We start from the raw sequence: 19076 nt of genomic DNA, 5'->3' as shown, positions 1-19076 counted from the left end.
CTCCCCCTCTCCTCATATGGCTCAGGGTCGTGTCCACTCTGGACTCTCCCAGATGTGAGACAAAGCCTCTGGTTATACTCTTCCTTGTATCTGCAGTAAAGTTTCTCTTCCACCATACCTAGGGGCCATCATGTTCCTTCCCTTTTCACTGTTTGTTCATTCAAAATGTTACTTCGGTAACCTGAGACTGGGCTGTCTCCGTCAGTCCCCAGAAGGAACTTGCTCCACCTACAGGCCGTTCTATTAATGCTCCCGACTCCAGCCTCCTCCCGCCTCCCCTGGGCGGTTCATCCAGTCCATCTACCTATTACTCCTGCTATTTAAGACAGGCTTTTGCTTTCCCTTGCCAGCGTGGTACTCACTAAGTAGACCAGGCTGGTCTTAAACTCCCTGTTCCTTGGTCTCCTCCTCTGGAGTGCTGGGATTACAAGTGTGAGCCACCAGAGCTGCATGGAAGAGGCCTCCAGAGGGCCTAGGGGCCTGACGTGACTGTCTCCCTGACCCGCTTTTGCCTGTTCTTTAATGCTCACCATCCCCGCGCTGAAGTTCTCGGCCTCTTGCAGGTAATCTGTCGGACATGACTCTGCTTCTTTGGCACATTCAACAGTTATCCCTCTAGGGCTGGAGTGGACGGACCCTGGCTTGCTCCCCAGAATCAATCCTCTTGGAGGCTCACGAACGACTGTAACTCCAGTTCCATGGGATCCGTTGTCCTCTTCTGGCCTCCGTGATGTGCAGACAAACTCGCAGGAAAAACACCCATAAGCATAAAATAAGGGGGGCTTTAAAGGCTGCTATCACCGGCCCGTAAGGTCTCAGAAAGACTGGACAAATGGCTGAGGTGCCCACTAACGTTCTAAAGCAGCCCCTGGCTAGACGCTCAGTACCCACAGCTCTTCCCAGTATTTCCCAGTATTTTCACCCTGCCCTCTTTCCCTAGGCCCCTCCCTCCCAGGGGCTAGACTTCCATTTCCCTTCCCCCAGCCTGATCCTTATATAACTCGGTCATTTTTAGCCAGTCTGGTGTCTTTGTCCTCTGCTCCTCTCTTGTTCTCCCTCCTTCCTCTCGTGGTCCAGTTCAGTCAGCCACGTTCAGCCAGGACTCTTCCCTCTGCCTGCCTTCTCCCTTATATCTATAATAAAAATCTCCATACTTTAGGAGTGGTCACATAGAGTACCTTGGTAATTGGGGCCAAGTAATGCCACAAAAATCACACCGTGACGCCTTTAATCCCAGCACTCGGGAGGCAGAGGCAGGCGGATCTCTGTGAGTTCGAGGCCAGCCTGGTCTACAAGAGCTAGTTCCAGGACAGGCTCTAAAAAAAAGCTGCAGAGAAACCCTGTCTTGAAAAACCAAAAAAAAAAAAAAAAAAAAAAAAATCACACCATGACCTCATGAAAGAGATTTATTAGGGGGAGGGGAAGGGAGAGAGCAGGCTGGGATGCTGTGGGCTTTACGGGGGCGTATGGAGCATGCGCACGGGGATAATACATGATGGAGCATGCGCATGGGGATAATACCTGACTGATGGTGGAAACATGTCACATGGCTTTTAGTGATGCTGATGACTGAATGTGGGGCGGGGAGATGGGGGAGCACCTGGCTCTCGAATGTGGGTGGTTCTTGGATGGCTAACACCCCTTTTATTTAATTTTTCATTCCCAGTGTGTGTTTCATCCGTATGTACGCATGCGTGCGCATCACGTGCACGCCCAGTGCCAGTGGATGCCAGAAGAAGGAATCAGATTCCCCGGAACTGGAATTACGGCTGTTGTAAGCAGACATGTGGGTGCTGGGAACTGATCCCAGGTCATCCGCAGGAACAGCAAACGTTCTTAATGCTGAGCCGTGTCTCCAGCCCCAAAACCATCTTGTTCATTTCTTTAAATTGAGATTTGGCGTGCAGTGCTCATTGAGGCCAGAAGAGGACGTCAGATTCCTCAGGAACTGGCGTTACACAGGTGGCTGTGAGCTGCTTGATGTGGGCGCTCGGTACTGAGCTCAAGTCCTCTGGAAGAGCAGCAAGCTCGCAACCACTGAACCTCTCTCTAGCCCGCAGGCTGTTAGAATTTAAATCTAAACAAACTTAATAGGATCAAGAAAACAACAACAAAACCCCTCAAACTTAGAAACACACAAATAACGACATAATCACGACTGTATGTCCCTTCTGTGTGATACTAGAGGGTCACCCAAGAATCCCCTAATTCTCGTGGTGTCTTTTCTTAGACTTACTACATAGTAAGATATTTACCTCTGGGTACGCTGAGATGGTGACATTTCTTGGTGCTGAGAACAAATACCTGAAGAGAAACAAGTTAAGGGAGGCAGAGTTTATTTGACTTTCAGCTTTAGGGGATGTGGTCCACCAAGGCTGAGGAAGGCATGGCCCGGGTGTATTAGGCAGCTAGCCACAGTTTGTTGGCAGCCAGACAACAGAGGACAGACAGGGAGTGGAGCCTCGCAATAAAACCTTAAGCCCTGCCCCATATGATCCACTTCTTCTGAGAAGCATCTACTTCCTAAGGATTCTTCACAACGGAGCTGGAGGGATGGCTCAGCGGTTAAGAGCATTGTCTGTTCTTCCAAAGGTCCTGAGTTCAATTCCCAGCAACCACATGGTGGCTCACAAGCATCTACAATTAGGTCTGGTGCCCTCTTCTGGCCTGCAGGCACACACGCAGACTGAATATTGTATACATAATAAATAAATAAATATTTAAAAAGAAAAGATTCTTCACAACACGACCAACCCTGGCAACCTATCCTTCACACACAGGCGCCTATAGTTGATGCTGTTTTACATTCAAACCACAACAAACCCTAAAATGTTCTCTAAATAGCCTCAAGTCATTTATAGGAAATTAGCCAACTATGTAAGTGAGCCTTGGTCAATAGCCATGCACATGAACTGGTAAGAATTGTGTTCATGGATTGGAGAGATGGCTCAGCAGTAAAGAGTACTGTTGCTCTTGCAGAAGACTTGGGTCCACTTTGTGGCATCCATAAGGTGGTACCCAACCATCCTTAGCTCCAGTTCCAGGGCACCTAGCACCCTCTTTTGGCCTCTGCAGGTACTGTACACAGACAGTGCTTAGGCAGGCAGATTCACACATTAAAAAAAAAGAATAACTAAAAATAACAAGAAGAAAGAATTCAGCATACTATGAAGGACGAAAACCAGCCAGCAGACAGTGCAAACTAACTGCTTCTGGATGGGCTGCCTTTGTCCTCAGTGTCAGACCTCTGAGTGGGGGCCAATGACTAACACCACTGGTATTTGGTGGGCAGTGGTGAATGATATATGTTCACTACTTGTTTAGGTTTCTTTTTGTGACTTCCTTTTTTAATTTTTTTCTCATTTTAATTGTTTGGACAGGAATGTGTTACACACACCACACACACACACACACCATTATGTTTCTTAGTCTTCAACTGAGTATTGTTTCAAAAGCTAAACAAGGGGCTGGAGAGATGGCTCCGCGGTCTAAGAGCCCTGGCTGCTTTTTCAGACGACTGGAGTTTGTATTCCCAATACCCACAGAGCAGCTCACAACCATCTGTAGCTCCAGTTCAAGGGGATCTGATGTCCTCTTCTGACATCCTTGGACACCAGGCACATAGGTGGTACACAGATATACATGCAGGCAAAACAGTCATGTGCATACAATAAATCTTATAAAAGAAGATAACAAAGATGACGGTAAAAGCTACTTTCAAAAATGTTCTCCTAGCACCTCTCAGGTTATGCCTGGTAATTACTCTGTTGTGTGCTAAAAGGCTATGTGTATGTGTTGGTTTCAATGCATGCCCCCTTGTGGGGTTTAAACTCTATTTAACTGGCAATCAAAAGAGAAACCTAGGGTCATAGAGGTGGTTTTAAAGCCCCAAAGGGAGTGGCACTTGTTTTGCTGTGGCCTTGTTGGAGGAAGTATGTCACTGTGGGGATGGGCTTTGAAGTTTCCCATGTTCAGTGTCTCAGATAACTTCCTGTTACCTGAGAGAGCAAGATGGAAGAGCCCCCATCTCCCTTGGTTTTATATTGACTCTTTAACAGTTTTTTGTAAGGTATAAGATTTATATGATTAATATATGTATATTTAAAATTTTTGTCGTAATATTAATGGTCATATAGAGTCCTAACTAATTCTAGAAAAGGTTTCTTCTTGTACATGATTTCAGGTTTGAGACTCCATCAGCTTTAAGCAGTGAACCATTAGCACATATAACAGTGAACTTGGAAGTCTCTAAAAGGAGACTGGGGTCCCACAATGACGTTTCTCCGGGACTGTGGTGACACCACTAAGCTGAAAAACATCAGCTTTGGGCTACAAACTGCTCAGAACAATTTCTGGGTGGCTAGCTGAGATGATCCAGCCTCACAGACTACTCTAGTCAGGGCTTGAAACAAGTCCTGCACTTTTCCATTACACAGAGACTGGACAACAAAAGATACGGCTACCCAGGACTTGACAGTAAATCCAAATTTTCCTTTTCAGGATCCCCCTAAAGATATCATTTCCCCCAGACAGAAGGAAGTAAATTTCAGAATATGATACCTACATTCCCAAGAAGTGGGGTGGGTGGGTTTTGTTCATTCATTTGGATATTTGTCATTGTTTAGGGGGATTGGTTACAAGTTGTTATTGGTAATAGTCAGGGGAAAAACTAAGCAAAGGAAATCAGATTCAAGGTTCTTGTTTTGAAGAGAATAAAGGGAGGATATAGATATGATAAGATAAAAAGGTAGATTATTGAATCTGCATTTAAAAAGCAACTACTAGTTTTAAATGTTTTACAATGGATTGGATTTTTGTATGTTGCATGCGAATTTTATATGTTGATACAAATTTCAGATTAGTTTTGTTAGAACATACTGTACATACATTTCTACTCTTGTTAAAGTGTTTTAATCACATAAACTGGAAACAGTAGTTTTACTCAAGGTGCCTCCAACAGCAAAGGCGAGACCAATTTCTGACAATTAGTTATATTGTCCCATCCCCAGTGTCTGTTTATTACAGAAAAACTAACATCAGAAAGAGTGCTAAAAATATCGCCGTATAGAACTCATTAATATTTTAAAGTTTTGTCTATTATATATACATTGTTCTGCCTGCATGTATGTACACCTGCAAGCCAGAAGAGGGCACCAGATCTCATTATAGATCATTGCTGGGAACTGAACTCAGGACCTCTGGAAGAGCAGTCAGTGCTCTTACCTCTGAGCCTCTCTTTAGCCCCAGAACTCATTAAGAATGACTTCAGAGTTTAGTGGTGTTTTAACCATGCTCAACACCTGCCCCATGTCCAGAGAGAGACAGGGTCTTCTAAAGCATTTCAGCAAGAACAACCCTTGTTTAGTATCTCCCACCGTGAAAAGACCGGCACATGGAGAAGTCATACGCTTGTATAAGGTGCTCCTCATGCATGTTGCGAGTTTATTTTAAACCATCTGATTTATGCTCCAAAGTAATCACAATTTAACCCATGGCTCAATAGCAGTCTGTGATGAATAGTCTTAATTGTTTTTAAAGTCTCCACAGGTTCATGTCCTTAAGTGTGGATGTCAGAATTCAAACCATCTCTGAAATGTGTGAATGTCTCTTTAATATACTGATTACAAAGCAAAAAAAAAAAAGTACTTGATAAGCATCACAATGTATGTATTAATACCCTCCCATTTATAGGTGTGATCTACTTCCCATTTTCAGTTTGCTGGTTCAGGTATTGCCCCTATTGTGCGTGAATGATTTTACTGCATCTCAGTTACAAAAATGGTCTTGAGCCCATTGGCTATGCTCTTTGCCAGCTAACTCTGAAAATATTCCAGTAGAGGGCAGAAGAGCATCATGAATGGAAAGTATTGGGTTTCTGTCTTGAAGGCTCCTTCCCAGGTTTCTGCAGTGTGTGCCTGGTTTTTCCAGCATCTCTTCCCTTAAGCATCAGAAGCAGCTGCAGCATCCAGCATCTACAGAACACAGCAAGACTAGCAAGCAGCAGCTTTCTCAGGTGCCCTTCTGAGGTTTTATTCAGAATGGCCCAATGTGAACAGGTTTTGGTTGAACTCTATCATAGCAGAAGTACCTTGAGGTCTTTATTATCCCCTCCCTAGCAAAGGCAAAACCCTGGCCCCTCTTGTTTCCCCAAAGCTGACTGTGATATTTAATCTTCATCATCAACTTGAGTGGATTTAGAGTCATCTAAGATACACAGTTTGGGCGTGTCTTCAAGGGCATTTGCAGAGAGGTTTAACTAAAAAGAGGGGACACTACACCACAGGCTGTGGCCCTAGAATGAATAAAAGGGGAAGAGAAAGAGCCATGAGCACTGCCTACCTGGGTCCTAGTGTTCCGATCTGCAGGCCATGGTCAGGCAGCCTCACATCCTGCTGTCCTAGAGCTGTTCATCATCCTCCCTCCCTGCCAGGACAGGCTGCTCCTTCCTACTGTGAGCCAAAACAAACCTTTTCATCTAGGTTGTTCTTGTTCTATAGTTTGATGCAGCAACAAGAAAAGTAATTAATAAACCTGCAATCATTTTTTCTGAACTCCAGTTCCAATGTCTGGATAAATTTGGTCTAATTTTACTATTAATCTTCCAAAGTGTATTTTTGACTCATATGTTGTTCAAGATTCCTTGTAGTTCTGTACACTAGGATCTAAGATGGAGAAACATCATTTGAATCTTGGTGGTTGTCATGACAGAGGGAAAAGTAGTGGATGGCTCATAAAGATTTTGTCCAGAATCAACAAAATCTGTAGGGAGCAGTGAGCCCCCAAATCCTGAATTTCTTGTAAGCAACTTGTTTTCCTCTGCTCTGAGACAGCCTGCATCTGCTCTGAGCATGAGATCCTCAGGAGTTCCTGATGGCAGGGGAGTGGTTTCTGGTGCGTTTGGCTGGGGCGTGGCTATCAGTTAAGGATCCCTATATAAGCTGCCCCTGGACACAATAAAGGGAGCATTCTGGGGGCATTTCTGTTTTAAGGATGACTCGTGTCTCTGTCTCTCTCTGTCTGTGTGTTTAATCTCCAGCCCCTTGCCTGGTTCACAAACTGTATGGTGGCCCATAGAGCGCAGATGGGCGTGGTGCGCTGCAAAAACAATTCCATTCACAGGCTTTTGCCAAAGTAACACATGGCTACACATAAATCAAGAGTTTGAAGTTAGCCTTAGCTATACGTTTCTAGGTGTGTTGATGTATTCCTTTAATTCCAGCACTCAGATGGCAGAGGCAGGTAGATCTCTGTGCATTTGAGGCAAGTCTGGTCTACATAGTGAGTGCAAGGCGAGGCAGATCTACAAAGCCACAGAGAGAGAAAGACACAGAGAGAGACAGAGGAGAGAGAAAGAATACATAAAACTCACTTGTAAAACTATTTTAATAAGTAAAACCTTTTAAAATGGCTCAATGACTGGCATAGACACAGATATCATTATTTTCACAGGAAGCACCAGATGAATAATTATTTCCACAGGAACCTCCTCCTACCTGTTAGTCACAGTCTGAACAAAGCATTTCCAGTTGTCCAGGCAAGAGGCTTAGAGAAAAAAAAAGATTTTCTTCTTTATAACATAAAGCATTAATCAGAGGTAAAACCAGGGAGAACCAACTAATTAAGCAATGCCTTCCTCCCTTTAGAACTCAGATCAAATATAGAGGTCAAGATCATTTTTTTAAATGCATACATGTGTGTGGGGATGTTCACTTGTTAGGTACCCTAGAGCCCACAAGACAGTGTTGGGTCCCCTCAAGCTGGAGTTATAGGTGGTTATAAACTCATTTCAGCCCCTCATCGCTGAGCTGTCTCTGCAGCTCCAAAGGTTTGGTTTAGATGAGACAGTTTGCTGGCATCCAAGATGACCTCAAGCTTGCCATGTAACAGTCACCTCCTGAGTGCTAGGATTATAGGCATCGACACCACAGCATGTTGGTGCTGTCTGTGGATCAAATCCAGGGCTCTCTGCCACCCCTACTCCCCTTTAAACCAGTATGTTTGGATTCTGTAACATAATTCAGTCTATAATGAATAATATTAATTAAATATCTGTCTTTTGTGACACCCGGCTAAGTCTGATTCCTTAGTAAGTGCCTGACAGCTTTTAAAATTTGTTTTTATCTTATGTGTATGGATATTTTGCCTGCCTGTGCACTACATTCATGAAGTGCTGTTGGAGGCCAGAAGGTGGCAGTAGATACCACAGAATGGAGTTATTTACAGACTTGAAGAAGAGTAAAAAAGACCACTTATTAGACACTGGTACAAAGATTTACTGATTTACTTAAAGCCCTGTGTGCATTACTCATTTATTTCTTCCTCCCTCCCTCCCTCTCCCTCTCTTTCTTCCTTCCTTCCTTCCTTCCTTCCTTATTTCTTCGGACAGTAGCAGGAGGTGTTTCTGTCACTGTCCCAGAAAGCATTATGAGGAGTTTGGTCACTGCAGTCTCTGTGGTACCGTCACCATAGCTGTTAGCATCAAAGCTTGGTGTCTGGCAGTCCCAACACCCGAGTCCTGGCTTTAAACCACAATAAGCCAACTAGAGAGACACATACAGAAAAGCAGAGAAAGGAGATGTATTGTGTGGCCACGTTGAGAAGAGGGGCACAGATACCCAGTGTCCACTACGACTCCAGATCACTGTGCCTTACACATATGCAGAAACTTGACCTGTGTTTAGAACCTTGAGTGGCAATGATTTTAATATGGTTGTCAACCTCTTCTAGCCTGATAGCCACCCTGTCTCTCTGTTTCTTTCATTTCTATTGTGGATTATTCTCCTCAGCACCATGTGTTGCTCTTTTCCAGATGTCTCCACTTTCACGGAAGACCAGGTGTTTCTCCTGTAATTATTTCCCCATGAGTCCTGTGAAGGCTCCTGCCCACAGGAGTCTCTGTGACACCAACAAGTGAGTTCTCACACATTCTCACCTATTGACTTCTGATGATTCCCTGAGTTGCATCTTCTATTCTTCCTCCACTATTTTGAGAGGAACCAGGTTGTGGGAATTGCAGAGAATGACTCGATGATCTCTTACCTTGGCTAAAATCTTGTTGGAATCCATGTTCTCTGATCATCCAGTTTCTCCCTGCCCTTGGCTCTATCAAGGTTAGCATAGGTTCAAGCCCAAATCCATTGATTTCAGAGCAGTTAAGGCCCACATTGCTCTTGTTGAGTTCCATCGCCAGCACCTGAGCCTGACAGCTCCCAAGCATCTCTGACTCAGGCTACAGATTGTCCGGTGCCCATTTCTGGCTGCAGAGAGTCCACCCCGACAAGCACATGCCCATATACATGTTTGTATACATAACTTTGTAAATTTTATTTTAGGTGTATCTGCTGAGAGCCGTCCCTGACGGTGGACATGTCCCAGCAGAGGATATAAGGAGTGGGCGAGGGAGGGAGCCGGGCCATGATGGTCGGGAGAATCTTGCAGCCTGACTGACCGGCAGCCAGAGTGTTTCTTCATTCATACAGAATTTAGTAAACAGGGATACATTCATGCTGTTCCAAAACACTGATTATTTCATCTTTGGTTTTGGACGTGTGTTTCATTTCCTCTTGCTCATCTTTAGTCATCAATAAAAATCTATGACAGAACAGAGTTATCATTCCCAATCATTTTCCCTCAAGTTTTGACATCATTGATAAACAGAGCTCTCATTTTTACCCACTAACCCCATAACTCAATTTTTAAGAATCTAGAGACATATGGCAAGTTGTTCTCAGGCCGGTTGCATTTGTGGCTACAAGGAAATTTGACCAAAACTATCTTCAAGACATCCTGAGCATGGTGCCACGGCCCAAGCAGGGTATTATTAACTCTTAATCATCAGAGTGCCCAAGAACTCTCCTCAGGCCAAAGCTGCTGCAGTTACTATTCAAATTCTGGAATAATACAATGTTTATATTTTGTGTCTTTATAGATTATTTTTATTATCCTTCTACATCATTCTTTGACAATCAGTACAGGTTTCTATGTAGGACAATAAATAAATAAATAAATAAATAAATAGAGGCAATTTCAGCTAATCTAACTTTGTTGCTGTGTATGCCATGTAATAGCTTGAGAATATAGTGGGAAGAGATTTGTAATATGAACTGTGGCCAACTCCTTTCACCCTTCTGAAACTTGTTGATATTTTAAGTTACTCTGTGTGTGTGTGTGTGTGTGTGTGTGTGTGTGTGTGTGTGTGTGTGTGGAGAGAGAGAGAGAGAGAGAGAGAGAGAGAGAGAGAGAGAGAGAGAGAGAGAGAGAGAGAGAGAGAGAGAGACCAGGTTTTTCTGTAGCATTGGAGCCTGTCCTGGAACTAGTTCTTGTAGACCAGGCTGGGCCCAAATTCACAGAGCTCGGAGTGACTCTGCCCCAGTGCTGGGATTAAAGGCGTGCGCCACCACCACTTGGCTTAAGTTACTTTGTTTTAATTATCTTATTCCTGAGTAAGTAGAAGGACGAATGTTTCAAAAATATCTCATAGCCTCATAAAGAGACCTCTGGCTTCTTTATGTGTGTCACAACCTCCAAGGCATAAGGAAGACCCTTAAGTAGATAAGGTATCTCGCTAAAGCAGGGGAGCAGTATGCTCAGGACTGTGCTGGGGAAGCTTGGAGATAGCATTCCTGGGAGAAGGCATAAATGATTCATAAGAAATTCTCCATCAATCCAATATCCCAAACTGTACAAATATCAAAAGTCTCTCATGTATGCATCAGGTGGAGGTGAAAACCAAGGTGGCACAGTGGCCCTCGTGTGGCTCAGCTTTGCTGGACCTTTGTCAAGCAGCTGTGCTGGCTTTATGACTTCTGCGTTCCCATCACATATGGCTGTGCCATGGATCAGCGCTTTCCTGCGTGTATGTCTGCGCACCACATGATTTCAGTGCTGTCAGAGGTGAGAGGAGACCTTTGGATGCTCTGGAATTGGAGTTGTAGGTAGTGTGAGCCACCATGTGGGTGCTGGGAATCAGTCTCAGGTCCCCTGGAAGAGCAGGCAGTGCTTTTAACCACTGAGCCATCTTTCTAGGCTGTGTACATAACTGAAAACAGATATTTAAAAAGAGCAGATACTAAGTTTAATTCCATTTGGTTGAAAATGCAGTCCCCAAGTGAGGGGACTCTCCTGAAGGGGTAGAGTGTAGCTTAGGAGGACCAGCTGTGGGAGAGGAGGGAAGGAGGGCAGCTCTATGGGGAAATTCAGATCCTGAGCTGTAGGAAGTTAAGGATGCCAGGCCAAAAGGAGCCAACCTGGAGTCTGCCTGGAGCTCTCAAAGGTCCTGTCTGTGCCTCACCAATAAGGAGCAACCAAGATTGAAAGGCTCACTGGCCCCATTACCAGCCCTGCACTGCTCATACAAGAAGTCCTAAATCAGAGGACTGAGCCCTGGTACTTGTCCCAGATCTCATTCCAAATTACCAGGAATATAGACTGGAGGGAAAGAGGTCACAGACACCATTATATCAACAGCCAGTGTGGCTCTCCTAGAGCAAACCAGGGCTCTTCACCGCAGTTCCATCTGTCTCCACAGAACTTGCATAGACTTTTTCCAAAATTAGCAGTTCCCCAACGTAAATATTTATCCTAAACAGTACCACTCATGCCCCTCTTGTCTCCTTAGGACCACTTCAACATGTAGGGCTTAATCCCCAGGGCTTGTTGCCTAACGCCATCTGGCAGATGGATATTACACACTATGCCCACTTCGGCAATCTTAAATGTGTTCATGTAACAATAGATACACGTTCCTCCTTTGTTTATGCTTTTGTTCTTTCTGGGGAGAAAGCCATCAATGCTATCAAGGCCCTTAAGTCGGCTATGGTAGTTGTGGGGGTACCTTGCGCACTTAAGACTGATAATGGTCCTGCCTACTCCTCTCAACAATTCAATGACTTCCTGGGCTCTTGGAAGATTTCCCAAACCACTTGCATACCCTATAATCCTCAGGGACAAGCCACTGTGGAGAGGACCAACAGAGCTCTTAAGATCTGTTGGCCAGGACTATAACACCAGAGGCTAGGAGAGAAACCCATCTGGCCTTAACAGAGGTCCTTTTCCGTATGAACTTCTTCAGTTTTGATGACAAGGGGCTCAGCCCCACTTACAAGCACTAGGACAGTGATTTCTCAGGGACCTCTCTGCAGTTCTTCTCGTAAAACTGGGATCTCAGACACTTTGGGAAATTGCAGCCATGGCCCTCGGAGATCCTCATGTACTCTTCATGCAGAGGGAACCTTCTAATTCACTGCATCTGAGGCTTTGTTCCAGAAATCACTTCCCTACTTGAAGGTCCTGTGATCCAAGTAGCATCCCAGAGGCCAGGCCTGGATACACTGCTGCTACAATACTACAAACAGAGCAAGTCTGTGGTCAGTGTGAGTGGAGCCCTCCTGACCGTCCTGCAGGTTGGACCCTGACACAAGACATATGGGCCAGGATGTCAGGTTAGCATGGGTGCTGAAAGGGATCAGCAGGATCCACAAGAGAGCTATGTAAGCTGTGCACAGAGGGAGACATGGGAGGGAGGACCCCTCCACTGAGATCAGGAGATACGGGGCAGTTGGTCTCACGTGTCCTCTCTTGGACAGAGGATTCCTCCCATGCTCTGTTGTTGAAGGACTCTAGGGTTGGCTGGGAAATGTGCTCTTACCTGAGTCAGGTCGTCTGTTCCACAGACAGACAGACATACAGGAAGAACCTATCACACGCTTCAGAGACCTCACTCCCCTGCCCCAGACCCCACTTTAGGGGCTCTGCTCCTAGCAGTCCTTAACAAGAGTTTAAGAATCTGCCATGTTCATTACCTCACTGATCCAGAGAAGTACACAGGAGAAAACGCTCAACTGTGCTATAGAACCAAAATACAGTCTGTCTGTCCTATGAACATTCTAGGGGAACTGGAGCAGAATCCCTGTCCCTCGGGAACTGCATAAACTGTCTAGACTGTCTATGGTGTTAGTTTTACAAAGAAAGCTTTGATTTCCTCTACACCATTCCCCCTGCTCTCTCTGCTGTGAGTCTCTCCAGACAGATGTTAACACGGGGTTTCCTCACCTCATTTTGAAGGGTTTCCAGTTTCCTTGAAAGTGATCAGATGCTCTGAAACCCTATGCTTCTGCTTTAGTGACGGCGATGAAATCCTCTAGAGACTTAAGTTAAGCCCCGAGTATTACCCAATTTGTTTTTCTACATAATTTTCCTCACATCAACCTACTTTCTGTCTGAAATTCAAATACTTAGTTGACATTTCTTTGGAATGACATTAGCATAGTACAGTTTGTCCATACATCGTGTGGTTTTTTTAAATTTCTTCATTCATTTATCAAATATTAATTGCTTATCAAATATTACTGCTTCACTCAGTACATAGCCCAATTGATCTTGAACTTGCAAAAAGTCCTGTTGTCAGAGCTCCGCCTGCTGGTATTACAGACACATTATAGCCCCTAATCTGTCGGAAACTAGGGTCGGCCTCCAGCAAATTTGGTGAGAATCCCACAGAGATCCATGGTTGGGCAATGGCAGCGACACTCATTGAATGTCAACAACAGAAGACATTGACTCCAGACTCAATCACAGAACTGAGAAAAGTCGAGATATCTAAACATCTCTTGATGGAACATCAGACCCAAGCCTGAACAGACTGACTGCCAACATTAAGAACAGCACAGCCCCTCGGCAGACCCTGCACGTACCCGATCACAAGTCTTGGTGGGACAGGCATATTGAAAGAAAGATGCCAGAGGTGGGGGTGGGACTGTGTGAAAGCCCAGGGCGAAGGAGCAGTAATGTGCACACACAGGCCTCGCTTGTCCCCACACAGCCCTCAACTCTCATGAGGGGCAATGGAGTTAGCACAGCACACATGATTCTGGAAGGTTCTCGGACTTTATTTTCTCCAAGTTTTACTAACCTTTAGTACACTAATCAAATACCCACTGTGAAAGAAGTTGCACAACCATAAAAATGTTTAGTTTCAAGAAAATGGAATAAGTTGTAGCTCAGTGAAAGCTGGATTTCAGTACAAGCTGGAGGTCTGCCAGCCCAGCCTCTGTTGGAACAGCGACGGTGACTGGGGAAGGAATGATGATTGGTGTGTGGGGGGCACTGATTGCTGCTCAGGGCAGGGCTGTGCTCATCACCTGGTTACACTGTGCCCGCAGGAGACAGACACAGTCACAGTCAGACGCAGGAAGAGAAGTCAGCAGTTCTTGAGGACACAGTGGGAAAAGAGAAAACAGAATAAATCCTGTTAGACTCAGTCCAGCTGTCCTATCCTGTAGGAGAAAAGACCAAGGAAGAACTCAGATCAGTGTCTTAAATGGTGATATTCTGAACAGCCCATCGCACACACAAACGGCTTCAATCCCTAGAATCCCCAGGCCCTAGGGGTCTTTCCTCTGACCTCTCCCTGTCCCACACCAGCCCTTGAGGGTGTCACTTTTTATTTTTATTTTTTTTTTTTTTGGTTTTTTGAGACAGGGTTTCCCTGTAGTTTCTAGAGCCTGTCCTGGAGCTAGCTCTTGTAGACCAGGCTGGCCTCGAACTCAGAGATCCGCCTGCCTCTGCCTCCCGAGTGCTGGGATTAAAGGCGTGCGCCACCACCGCCCGGCCTAGGGTGTCACTTTTTAAAGCTGGACATCCTAGAACTTTACCTCCCAGTGGAAGGGGAAACAAGAGCAGATCAAAGCCTCTGGAGATGAAGTAAATGAGGCGGTGTGGGCTGGCTGACACCCTCCATTGGCTCCTGTCTATACTGCCACGGGTGTCTCAGGCACGAGCCCCCCACTATAATGACTGACAAGTTTGAACACAGCTGCCTCAGCTTTTAACTCCTGGGAATGATCCCTTTTATTAGAGTTCATGCTAGCATCAGGATCTAGAGGGCCTAGAGGAAGCTCCTGGTCTTATCTCAGGGAAGTCTCCAGTACTGGGAAAGATCAGGAAACATGATGGAAGACTGCAGTTTCAGGGGACTAACTGGACTCCCGTGTATCTGTCCTAAGTAGGGACCTTCCCATCTGACCTCTGAGAGCTGAGGACCAGGTCTCTGCCTCCTCTACCACTGCAGGGATGAATCTGTTCATTATTTCCTTATGGTTCACACTGGAGTTCGTGTCAGCATCAGCACGAAACAGAATGAGCAGCTGTGTGGGTGAAACTTGGCTCTCATGCGGCAAGGAACACTCTCAGCTTGGGCTAGATAAACCCACAGAGACATGAACCCAGACCCTGCCCTTCTCTTACCTTTACTCCTCCTCTTCCACATCAGAAAAGTCACCGCAGCTCCCATCAGCACAGCTCCAAGGACCAGGCCAGTAACAATTGGCATGATGGGGACCGAGGGCTGAGGAGGCTCTGACAGAAGAATGGAAGGGTCAGGGAGGCCTCTGACCTCCAGGTCATCCGTGACCCTGTCCCAGTTCTCCCTAAACCTCCCACTCTCTGTGTGATAGGCTCTGCGCTCACTCCCAGTCCTTACCCCATCTCAGGGTGAGGGGCTCAGGCAGCCCCTCGTGGTGCACATGGCATGTGTATCTCTGCTCCTCCCCAGAAGGCACCACCACAGCCGCCCACTTCTGGAAGGTTCCATCCCCTGCAGGCCTGGTGTCCACCAGCTCTATATCCAGAGTCTGGTTGCTCCCATCCCTCTGCCAGGTCAGGGTGATCTCAGCAGGGTAGAAGTTCAGGGCCAAGCACCTCAGGGTGATTTTTCTGTCAGTTCTGACTTTATGGGTGACAAGGATTTGGGGAGAGTCTGCGGGAAAAAATTGAAAATTCAGTCATTTTTCATTCTTCCCAGGGATCCATCAGCACTAATATTTCCTCGTTTTGAATGGAAGGGAGGGTTGGCTTGAAGGGGTTTTACAGACCCCATGCATCAGCCTAAACTCAGGATATGGATCGGGTAATCGATTCCTTGGAAAGTTTCAGAACCAACATGAGCCAGCACAGAGCAGGAGACTCTGGATCTCCTTCTAGGATTATGGACTCCTGGTTCTCACTGGATGGAGATGAAAGACTCAGAAACACTGGGGACAGACCTCCAAAGTCACTGTGCGGGGACAATGAACCGACCTGGCAGTGGTGGTAATTCATAAGGCAGAGGGAAGGGAACTGCTCCTAACTGATGGACCTAACTATCCTGAGTGAAGGCTGAGTCCTCCGGAGAATCCCTCTCTCTCATGGAATCAGGAAACCCACCTGAGAGCCCTCTTCTCCCTTGCATGCTAGTTAGTATTCCATCTGCTCCCTCAGGGGACCGGATGGGGCGGTATCTGTCCTTACCTGTTCTCAGCAAAATCTCCTTCCCATAGTCCAGCTGTGCGAGGAGCAACTCAACGCATTCATGTTTCACGTAAGTCTTCACCACTTCTGCAAACCCTGCCTTTTCCCACTCTTGCCTGATCCTCTTAGCAGCCTTGCCGGTCGAGGTCCAGGTGCGCAGGTTCTCGTTCAGTGCGATGTAATCCTGGCCACTGAAGGTTAATTCATGGAATCCGCGACTGAAGTACCCTCCGGGCAGCACAACGCAGCCGTACCTCCTCTGGATTGTGTGATATCCTAGCCAAGCATGCTCTCTCAGCCACTCCCACAAGGCCAGGCCCCTTCGTGGGCCGTCCCGTGGGTCGGTCCCTCCCATGTGACCTTTCTAAGTGGCCAGATTTGGACTTAAACTGCTCAGAAAGCCCCTCTCAGTGTCTCGTGGATGTCAGGAGCCTAGACTCTACAGGTTACATTTTCCGAGGGTTAACCTTGGACACGGGTTACATTTTCCGGGGGTTAACCTTGGACACGGCGCACTGGGACAACCCCAAGGGGCGCTGGAAGGTTGAGATTTCTGACTCGGGTTCACCTACCAGACATGCTCTGGTTATAGATGCGGAGCGCTTTCTTCATTACTTCATTGAAGAACTTTTTTTCTTTCAAGATGCTCCGTGTCTCCTCCTCCCAATACTCTGGCTTCTGCTGATCCACCCATGGTGCCCGGTGCTCCACCCTCTGAATCTCTGCCCTGCTGTTGAATCCCATGAATTGTGTGTCATTCACATAGCTGGCAGAGATGAACTGGAATTCCACCAGCCCGGGCCAAGTCAGGAGGGTTTGGAAATGGCTCAGCCGGTATGAACCTAGGTGCAAGGGAGCCTTTAAATCTCTATCCTCCACTTAGTCCATGCCTGTCCACGGCCCAGGCCCTGAGGACAGGATGCAAAATGGGAAAGGGAACTGAAGTTTCTGGCTGGGCTAGGGAGGAGAACGGCTTCTCCGGACCTGCACTAAAGGTAGAGTCCATTTGCTTCCCCAGGTCCTTTCCCTTCAGATTCCCACACTCACCTTTGGTCAGAGCCAGGGTGACCAGGAGCAGCAGGAGGAGAGCATGGGATGCAAGGGTCCTCATCCTGTTTAAAGAGCAGAGACTGAGTCGCTGAGAATCTGTGTTCCTCTGATGATCTTAAAATGCAAGAGGCCGATTGGCTTCTCTCAGAATTCCCAAGGGTAAGGATAGAGAGCACTGGGATTGAGTCATGGGACGATGAATTCATGTTAGAGGAACCTCTAGGGCCCTGCTTTCCTGGCTCGGAGCCAGCTCGGGGACCTGGTATCCTAGGAGCAGTGAATTGCTTACCCTGATCTTTGTCCTCCTGGTCCTGGTCACAACATCCTTGTGAGACAAACTGAAAGGCTGTTGAGTGGGCAATTCTCAAACACGGCGATGTCAGGATGTGTCTATGCAGGCTCAGAAATGGATTGTCCCTCAGAGGCACTCATGCCTGTGTGGGCATCAATCCATGTTCACCAAATTAGGAACTGAGAGTTTTGAGGCATTTGCTTCAGCGAACACTTTAATTACAAATCTCATATAACTACAATGCCAAGGACAGTAGTAACTGTTTTCCAAAATACAATAATAATATGGTGGAAAATAACAGATGCTTACATGTCTGCCTGTCCTTATCCGCATCTTCCCCCTACAGTTCCTTTGATTCTCCCTTTGACCTTTTAGTTTTATGTGCAGTGTAGGAAATGCAGCTTCACAGAATATACAGAAAGAGTGTTTTTAAGATTTCTTTTTATTTTCTTTTCATGTGTTTGTTTGTGTGTGTCTATGCCTGTGTGAAATTTTGGCGTGAGGCAGAGGAGGGTGCTGCAATCTTTGGAGCAGGGTACTCAGGAGGTTGAGAGCAGCCAAACTTCTGGGACTCCAACTCTGGTCCTCTTCAAGAGAAGCAAGGGATCTACACTGTGTAGCCACCTCTCCAGACACAGGGTGGGGGTGGGGTATTTTTTTAGAGCCTGGCTCAGAATGCAAGACATCCACATGCCTCCGCCCCCCCCCACCCCGAGTACCGAGATAGAAGCATGAGTCACCACATAATTTAGTTGGAGATTTCTATCTTAGATATTTCACTAGGTTGACGTGGGTGCTACCTACGTACTGGAACTCTAAACATCATTGAATCCTTCATAGTTTTCTGCATCCATGTCATTGGAGAGTCTTGTTCATTGAGTGGATGTTGTGTTGATGGAATATTACTTTCAAATGTACTGTTGACCAAGTTTAGAGGCATTTTGGTGCTCGTACATTTCAATAAATTTTATCAAACCTCAGTTGTAAGTATTGGCAACAATTTCTCACACACACAAAAATAAAAACACTGTAAGCATTCAGAAGTGGTTAAGTTTATGGTGAGGACATCAAATGTTCTCACACTGGTAATGGTCTACTGAGAGCCTAGAGTTTATCATTGCTGTAGTGGGCTGCAAAGGGGCTTAGAGGAGAAATAATTTATCACATTTTATATTATAGTAGAAAGAACATAGCTTTCTGAAGTATGTTGTAAAACTACAGGGTGAACAAGAAGAAAAGCTCTATCCACTGTGTGTGTCAGGGGCTGCAGGGTCTCCACTTTGGACCAATAGTGTTCGCATAGGGCCTTTCTTTTGTGAAGTTTTCTAGCGTGTCATTTTCTCCATGTGGAGAGGAGAAGTCAAGATAGGCAGGCAGAGAGATCTGGTGGAGGTCATGGGCTAGGAGACCTGATGTGCCACGGTCCCATGCTTGCACAAGTCCCATTTCT

At 46.1% G+C, this 19076-nt stretch overlaps 2 protein-coding genes across 2 annotated transcripts in view; one reads left to right on the top strand and one right to left on the bottom strand.

The window, feature by feature from the left end:
• The window catches only part of LOC119822312 (E3 ubiquitin-protein ligase TRIM39), a 102557-nt gene that overhangs the window by 36801 nt on the left and 46680 nt on the right, over positions 1–19076 (top strand). The window lies entirely within an intron of this gene.
• On the bottom strand, positions 10690–17395 carry LOC119822617 (class I histocompatibility antigen, Gogo-A*0501 alpha chain-like). Its single transcript, XM_042055660.1, has 6 exons — positions 17332–17395; positions 16857–17126; positions 16285–16560; positions 15479–15754; positions 15102–15354; positions 10690–10861 (listed from the first exon to the last, which is right to left on the bottom strand). Exons 1-6 carry the CDS (start codon positions 17393–17395, stop codon positions 10690–10692), a joined length of 1311 nt encoding a protein of 436 aa, XP_041911594.1.

Source organism: Arvicola amphibius, chromosome 9 (assembly GCF_903992535.2).
Source record: "Arvicola amphibius chromosome 9, mArvAmp1.2, whole genome shotgun sequence".
In the NCBI taxonomy this organism is placed as follows: domain Eukaryota; kingdom Metazoa; phylum Chordata; class Mammalia; order Rodentia; family Cricetidae; genus Arvicola; species Arvicola amphibius.
The sequence above is the reverse complement of the archived record's forward strand: the minus strand, read 5'-3'. Positions and strand labels throughout refer to the sequence as shown.